General features: G+C 42.0%; 2 protein-coding genes across 4 annotated transcripts; both read left to right on the top strand.

Moving 5' to 3' along the window:
• The first annotated feature begins 541 nt into the window (after window positions 1-541).
• Window positions 542-3,732, top strand: ccdc34 (coiled-coil domain containing 34). Of its 3 annotated transcripts, XM_067234719.1 has the most exons (8): window positions 542-687; window positions 859-1,120; window positions 1,559-1,697; window positions 1,923-2,030; window positions 2,359-2,517; window positions 2,664-2,793; window positions 2,928-3,147; window positions 3,696-3,732. In XM_067234719.1, the coding sequence occupies exons 2-7, from the start codon at window positions 867-869 to the stop codon at window positions 3,134-3,136; spliced, it is 999 nt and encodes a 332-aa protein (XP_067090820.1). In that variant the 5' UTR covers window positions 542-687; window positions 859-866; the 3' UTR covers window positions 3,137-3,147; window positions 3,696-3,732. The 3 variants fall into 3 exon arrangements, with proteins under 3 accessions (XP_067090820.1, XP_067090819.1, XP_067090821.1); XM_067234718.1 differs by lacking the exon at window positions 3,696-3,732 and having other exon boundaries at window positions 2,928-3,353; XM_067234720.1 differs by lacking the exon at window positions 3,696-3,732 and having other exon boundaries at window positions 589-687; window positions 2,667-2,793; window positions 2,928-3,353.
• An 813-nt stretch (window positions 3,733-4,545) lies between these two features.
• Window positions 4,546-6,841, top strand: LOC136941797 (ras-related protein Rab-19-like). The gene is made up of 4 exons (XM_067234397.1): window positions 4,546-4,618; window positions 5,282-5,470; window positions 6,004-6,187; window positions 6,324-6,841. Exons 1-4 carry the CDS (start codon window positions 4,568-4,570, stop codon window positions 6,608-6,610), a joined length of 711 nt encoding a protein of 236 aa, XP_067090498.1. The 5' UTR covers window positions 4,546-4,567; the 3' UTR covers window positions 6,611-6,841.
• Window positions 6,842-7,601: the final 760 nt, after the last annotated feature.

The following is a 7,601-nucleotide window of genomic DNA, read 5'->3' as shown; positions in this document are numbered from 1 at the left end:
GTCATCAACACAAAGATGGCTTCCAAAACGAAATAAGTACATTGGATGTGTACATTACTACATAAATATATATAATACATGTATGCGAATGAGTTAAATTCACATAAACACATTTGTTTTGCTATACTGTGATTTGTGTGGGTCGTTTGTTTTATACGATTGTTTTACAAATCTGGCATCCCCAAAACGCAGTAGAAACTGTGATGTTTACGTTTTGTTCCCGTAGGGGGTGACAAAGCACATGATTAGTGATCGGCTTTCTAACTTGATAAAAAAAAGTTGTTCGCCTGCCTGTGTTGTTTTATCCATAGATATATATATAAAGGCCTTTATATATAGCCTTTATATATATCTACGGTTTTATCAATGTCCTGGAAAACAAGCAAGCAAGATTCTAGAAAAAGATGCTTGATGCCATTTTCTTTCTTCTGCAACTGTCGCTGTGGTAACCGTAGCGTCTGGGCGTCTGCTAGATGCGTCGTGTTCAGACCTTCTGATTGGACCGAGGCAGAGCGTAATGTATCATGGGAAACGAAAGTTGTTTGCAAGCACAACTTGGATTTATTTCTAGAAGACACTTGCAAGATAATAATCCTTACGATATTGCAAAATCGAATATTGGTCAAAGTAGAGCATAGCCTGACATGTTTTAGGTAATCCTCGTTCAGCAAAGCAGAGAATTGCAAGGTCAGTTAACAAGAAGCTGAAGTAACTACCTTGCGAGATTAGCTAACCAACAATTTGACTCTTTGTTGTCGGCTAGTAAAGTCTGCAAAGAACTAAAACATTATTGAATTGCTTGTTGATGACATGAGATGCTGCCAATTCATCAATTAACCAAATTAACTTGTAATTCAGGTGAAAAGATGACAACGTTCCCCACCTCGGCCTCGAAGAGTTTCAGCTCGACCCCATTGAAGAAGCAAAGCACTGGCACAGATTTACACAGATCTAAAAGTGTGGACGCTGACTCACCACACGGCTCCACGTACTCCCTGCTCTCGCCCATCTATCATGACAGCTTTGACAGTGATGAGGAAGGCCTGAGTCCTGCAACAGGTCGTCTCATAGACACCTCTGCAACACAGAGCGAAGATGCAAGACCCGTCTCCCCTGCCAGGTCTGACTGGTGATCAATTCTAGCACGGCGAGGGTGTAATCTGGGCTTCATGACGTTCAAATGTTATTTTAAACATTTGGATAGCATTTAATTATCAGGGATTGGTCAGAAGCAAAACTGTTTTCAGGCAAAGATGAAGGCTAACCTGGACTAGACAGAATAGGAGGATTTCTGACTCCATTGTAGAGGATTATTGTCTTTGTTAGTCTAGAGGGATTAGGATTACACTAAGTAACAGCCATTTCATTAGGGGAAAACAAGGTTTGTTTCAATGGAAACACGTCTGACTATTACACTACCAAGCGTGAAGATGTCATCCTACACAATGAAAATACTTACATTTAAAGCTGAAAGTTCTAGGTTTGTATGTGATTGTGTTTGTGTTTCTCATTTGTGTCACATTTGTGAGTATTAACACACATGTTTTATGTGTTACAGAGTGGAACTGCCTCGGAAACCTCCTCAGAGCACCCGGACTGAAGGCGATGACCCTACAGCGTCTCTCAATGCCTGGGAGCGATGGCTGGTTTGCAAAGCCAAAGATGAGAGAATCAGAATGGAGAGGAAATTAGAGGAGGTGCACAGCCGTTTACGACTTCACTCGTCTATTTGGGGGTTTAAAAGACTGAAATAGTTGTTGACGTTGCTGTTTGTTTTTATTTTATTTTTTTGTATGTTCTACTCTCACTGAAATGTCTATATATGTCATTACACATGTGATCAAATGTCAGGATTTGAGATTTCTAATCACATTTTCTTGGACAACTGAGAATGGCTGACAGGCTTTTGCGTTATGATCTAGGAGCGCATAGAGAAAGAGAAACAAGAGAAGCAGGAGATAGAGCAACATAGAAAGAAGATGGTTGTGGAGGAAAAGATCCAAGAGTGGCTGAAAATGAAAAGAGAGCAGGTACAGAACTTTCTGTTTGTCATGAAATGACCTTAAAGGCTTTACACATTGCATATTCTTAGCCTAGAGCTAACACTGGGGCTAAGAAGGTGCTAAAAATGCTTTTAGCTCTAGGCTAAGTGCAGTGTGAAAAGCCGACTAGAGTCCCTGAGGAGATTCCTTTTCTAAAACCTACCTAACTGTCATGTGAATGTATGGTTCCCGCTGACAAGCAAATGGAAGGCATCCTGCCTGATTCGAGAATCCAATTTGTGGATGCACTGATCTCAATGGCAGCGTTGGGGGTGCTTTTCATGCAGTGCTGTGAGACCTGGTTTCTGTTCCCCAGGAGAAGCAGGAGAAACAGCAGAAGCAGAGCAGACGGCAGGAGGAGATGCAGAAGCAGCAACAGAAGCAGAGGGACGTGGAACAGAAAGCCCAGCAGAAGTACAGAGAGTGGCTTCGGAGGAAGAACCAGGAGAAAATGGAAAAGGAGATCAGAGAGAAGGTGGGTTTACTCCTACACCGAGTAATCTATACTCGCACACAAACAATTTTGACCATGCACCAAACACTCTTCACACAATAATGACCATGTTTTTTCATAGAAACCATTCTTAGGTAGTGATATTAACAGTTTTTTTTGTTTTTCAGGAGGAGGTGGAAAAGAAAGATGCTCAAGAGAGGGAGAGGAGACAGAGAGCAGAGGAGAAGTTTAAGGAATGGCTAGCCAGTGCCCATGACAAGAGCCAACCATGTCCCAAGACAGCAGGTTGCTGCAGAGGTAAGAAGACGTTAATGTTTAAAATTGATAAGACCTTTCGTCATACAACAATCAAATTGCATACAAATTAAAAAAAGTTATGCCACAAGATCACACCTGCTGACATACTGTTGTTCTGATGCTGCTCCCCATAGGTGTCTATGACACCACATCCTACCCGTCTCCCAGCTTCTACAATCCAATCCCATGGAAGCCCATCCATGTTCCACCTCCAGAGAAACCACCAAAGAAGAAAACATCCCATAGAAAAGTGCAAAGTCAGCCTAAATACCAGCATAGTCCCAGGATGGCCTTCAGACTGAGAGACACAGTGAGCTCAGCTCATCTGCAGACTAGGAGATGACACAGGACAAGGTGCGACAATTTTGCTAATACAGTGGAAACACTGGAAACAACTGCACATTAAGTCCTACAGTTGCTGGTAGCTTTACAGCAGGTATATGTGTTTTACAAATGAGTTGCCAGACAGTGGCTTATAACAATTTCAGTATCTGTATACATTTGTATATTCTACTTTTTATAAATATGTTCTGGATTTTGTAAATGTTTCCACTTGAGTCATTGACACCTATACATTAAAACCATCACTGATACTTGATACTTTTCTTAATTTCGATTTAACAGGATGCATAGACAGCCTGCCTAAATGTTATGTTAAAAGAAAACATTCCTTTAGCAAATCCTTTAGTTCTAGCTCCTGATGTGGAAACATCATGTGACTTCACACACACAGACACAAACTTATCCATTGACTGTCTCCCTTTCTCCCAAACACATTCTCTCTCACACTCTCTACTTCTCTCTCTCTCTTGCTCTCTGAGCAGAGAAAGATGGTGGCTGTGGGGCCAAAGATAGGCCAAGCATGGTGCGCCCATCACACTCACACATTGTTCTTTGTCCAGCTGGGGCTTGTGCTTTGGTGGGCTGAGATGACGACAGACAGCCTGTGTGGGAGGAGAGAGGGAGCGGGGAGAGGAGTAGAGAGTGAGGGTCTCACACGACAGCAGTCGAGACCTCATCACACCACTTAACATCTTACTGAGAGGTCAATGTATGAAGCCTGAGGTAAAGCTGTTTTTCTTACAAGTGTAAATTAACTTAATCATTATTCCCCAAGAATACCTGTAGTTGTATTTTATCGTGTTGTCCCGTTTCTTGAATGTAAATGTGTATTCTATACTTAGTCATTGTCACGTGTTATCGACTGCCATGGAATGTGTCAGTTGAATGTAGTTGTGAGGCTAGAGATAATGGGAAACGATCAACCCAAGGCTCTATTTACATGTGTGTTATTGTTGTCTTTATGACAGCTCTCCAGGGTCCAAAGGACACCTGTTTAGACAAAAGAAACAAGTGTATTGTTTACATTTAAACTACAGGCAGCCTAACTTAATAAGGAGTGGCTCAGTCTGTTTGTCAAAGGATGTGTACACAGCAAGCTTTCACAGCACTGAAGAAGAAGCCTTACTGATAATGAATAGCTCCAGCAACAACCACACCTCTGACTCCCTTGTGATATAAATCTAGAGGAAAAGTTACATGAGAATATGACAGGAATTTCAGTTAAGCAATGTGGAATTTAATGTCGGTTTCCACAATTTCTGCTCTATTCTTAATACACGTAATTACATTAAGTTCAAAGTCAAAGGGCTTTAGGTTTGTGTCTTGTCAGGGTATAACCTTGTACTGTATAATACATATCTGAGTGATGGATGCCACCACTTTCTTATTAATATCAGAGACTGTACTGTACCAAGAAACTACAACTCCCAAGATGCAGTGGAGCAAGTGGGTTGGCAGCTGGAAATCACACCTACCAAGACAGGTAGGGGGAGCTTTAGTTGTCCTATAGCAAGTCAAGGTGGGGAAAGGTTGACTGAAAAAGAGAGGACGTGCAGTGTAAAGGGCATAAGTACACTGGCTGGGCTAGAGTTATTTGCCTAAACAACATTTGAAGTGAGATCATTCTGTGGCTGGGGAATGGAGAGATGGATGCCGGGGGAGCTGGGAGATAGATCCTCTTGAGTGAACCTGATACACCCTTGGCATGGAGAAAGGAATCCTTGGTTATTTCCTTCAACATTATCCACGCAGGATAAGGAAACTGTTTTGCCTCTTTGCTGGGTTACTGGCATCTAATGAGCACCTGTTGGCAGGATGAAGTTCTCCTGTTCTTTGTTAAGAGGAACAAGCTCCTGATGGCAATAGTGGGCTAAATAGTGGTGAGATCTATGTTGAGCTATAGCTAGCTCCATTGGTGTCATTTTGGTGACAAGTGGATTATTTTCTGTTTTTTGTTTTTGTTTGTTTTTTACTAACTGATGGAATGTCTGTATTTTGTGACAAGGCTGTAATCATCTCTGTCATCAGTCACAATCATTACTGACGTAGCTCAGGCAAAACGCAAAAACAGTTATAGTCTTTAAGTTAAAGGAGTTGGAGTGTTGCTTCAGTCTGGTCTACTCCTGTGTGGCCACACACCATGCAGCCCTCGGGACCCGGGCAGGATGACTCCTTTGACTTCCTGTTCAAGATCATCCTAGTTGGTGACTCAGATGTGGGAAAGACCTGCGTGGTCCAGAGCTTCAAGTCTGGGATGTTTTCAGAAAAACAGCAGAACACCATTGGGGTGGACTTTACTGTTCGCACCATGAATATTGATGGCAAGAAAGTGAAGGTACGTAACACCCTATTTCTCATTCCCTATGGTGGCAGGGTTCTGTTGAATTTTGTTATTGCTTTCATTTCACCATGCATTTTGAAAAATGGCCTGTATATTTACAGGAAAGCTAGGAAATTGCAGAGAAGAGTGTTTCAACCTGAATTAGATGACTATTTGGCATTAGATTAGTGACCTATTTGAGAACTATGCCAGCACAGTATACATTAAGTTATACCTTGTAAAACAAGTTGTGCAGAATTATATCTTAAATGTTACATTATGGGACCATGTCAACCTTGTTCAGTAAACTCTCTGACTAGCCTCCTAAGCAAATACGTTTAGGCTTGTTCACTGCTGTTAGCATTCCTTCAAACAAACAGGAGTGTGCCTCAGATCATGTGTGTGCCCCCTGGCTGTGTGACTTGGTCTTTTGAAGGAGCACCTATTATTGTCTTGTGCCTTTCAAAGTACAGCTACAATAGTGCCAACTGCCATCTGAACCACATTCAGTATATCTTCTTGTGTGTCTGTGTGTGTGTGGTGTATAGTTGCAGGTGTGGGACACAGCAGGGCAGGAACGATTTCGCACCATCACCCAGAGTTACTACCGCAGCGCTCATGGAGCCATGGTGGCCTATGACATCACACGCCGCACCACCTTTGACTCTGTGACCAACTGGATCAATGAAGTGCAGCAGTACGGGGCAGCCGGCGTGGTGCTCATCCTCATTGGTGGGTCGGAGAAAACTCAGCGGCCCTGACTCTCGTTAGAACACAGCTGCAGAACTCCATGATGTGATCACTCTCATTGGAGATCCTCATTGGAGATCTGATTTGTGATTAATTTCCTCTTTCCACTCTCACACAGGTAACAAGTCAGACCTGGAGTCCCGAAGACAGGTGCTTTTTGAGGATGCATGCACCCTGGCGGAGGAGAGGGGAGCGCTGGCCGCCCTAGAGACCTCAGCCAAGCAGGCTCAGAATGTCGAAGCTGCCTTCAGTCTGATGGCCCGGGAGCTGCTAGCACGCAACGGCATGACCGTGACTGACGAACCTTCACAGGCCCTGCCGCACTTCCTGCTCGGCACCAACTCTCATCCAATCCACGGCCCTGTTTCATCAGATAAGAAGTCATGTGATTGTAAAGGAGCCTAAGGAGGAGATGAAAGGAATGAGAAGGATGGTTGGTGATACTGATGGCTGACCAGTCAATCTAAACGTGTAGTTCCCGAGAGCAGGGGGAGAGGAGGGAAGCTGTGCTACAGAAACTGTATGTGTGAGGCTGTATGTTGGGATTAAGACCAATACAATGTAGTAAAACATTTCTCTGTTGAAAGTGACTATCAGTGTTAGTTAGTGACGTGATATGCAGTAGTACTTTTCACAATAATCACGGCCAGTAAGACTCATAATATTTTATCAAAGTTTAATAAATGAGTAAAAGTGGTATTTTATTTGAAATAGTCTTGAAGTGACTTTCCTTTCATGTTTTATTGCTCATGATTATTCCATTCAATATATTTGGTCAACTTCACAGTTTCACACATGCAATGGCAGATGTACATTCTGTAAAACATTTTCTGGTAAAAACAATTTGTCAATTAAATAAAACGTTAATGCTGTAATTTCTTCTCCCAGTCTTGAAATACAGGATGTGTCTCGTAAACAATTATCCACAAATATAACTTCTAAAGATACAGCACAAATTTTATCAGTACAGTAAATCGGTTATTAATCGGATATTTTGCAATAGAGACAAAGAAAAACAAACACAATTTCAAAAGCTACAAACAACTATACCTTAATTATTTTGAATGCATCGGTCCACTTTGGTTTGATAATATTGACCAATAATCGTAATAAAACAGTTCACAAAAACCACATACTGTAACTTTCTTTAAAAATCAAGACACTTTACAGTAATGAAAGTGACAAATCTCAGTGGCAGCTTGACAAAAGTCTGTGGAAGTTATGTTGTTCAGTTGTTCTTCTTTGCTAGGTGATCTGTGGAACAAGGACATGTCAGAGTGGACAGAAATGTTTCAGTTCAGTGCATAGGCTGAGGGAGAGAGTTAAGGAAGTCTCAACCCAAGTCTCAAATAAGTAGTCATCATGACATGAACTGTTTGTTGGGTGTAGATTCCTC

Source organism: Osmerus mordax, chromosome 4 (genome assembly GCF_038355195.1).
Source record: "Osmerus mordax isolate fOsmMor3 chromosome 4, fOsmMor3.pri, whole genome shotgun sequence".
NCBI classification, from domain to species: Eukaryota; Metazoa; Chordata; class Actinopteri; order Osmeriformes; family Osmeridae; genus Osmerus; species Osmerus mordax.
This window is presented reverse-complemented; position numbering and strand designations above follow the sequence as displayed.

Excerpts from the sequence above, each read along its gene's own strand:
- ccdc34 (XM_067234719.1), top strand. The coding sequence starts at position 867 with ATGACAACGTTCCCCACCTCGGCCTCGAAGAGTTTCAGCTCGACCCCA. Across the intron at positions 1,698-1,922 it reads TGGAGAGGAAATTAGAGGAG|GAGCGCATAGAGAAAGAGAA; the intron begins GTGCACAGCCGT and ends GTTATGATCTAG. Across the intron at positions 2,794-2,927 it reads GACAGCAGGTTGCTGCAGAG|GTGTCTATGACACCACATCC; the intron begins GTAAGAAGACGT and ends TGCTCCCCATAG.
- LOC136941797 (XM_067234397.1), top strand. The coding sequence starts at position 4,568 with ATGCAGTGGAGCAAGTGGGTTGGCAGCTGGAAATCACACCTACCAAGA. Across the intron at positions 4,619-5,281 it reads AATCACACCTACCAAGACAG|CCCTCGGGACCCGGGCAGGA; the intron begins GTAGGGGGAGCT and ends CACACCATGCAG. Across the intron at positions 5,471-6,003 it reads TTGATGGCAAGAAAGTGAAG|TTGCAGGTGTGGGACACAGC; the intron begins GTACGTAACACC and ends TGTGGTGTATAG.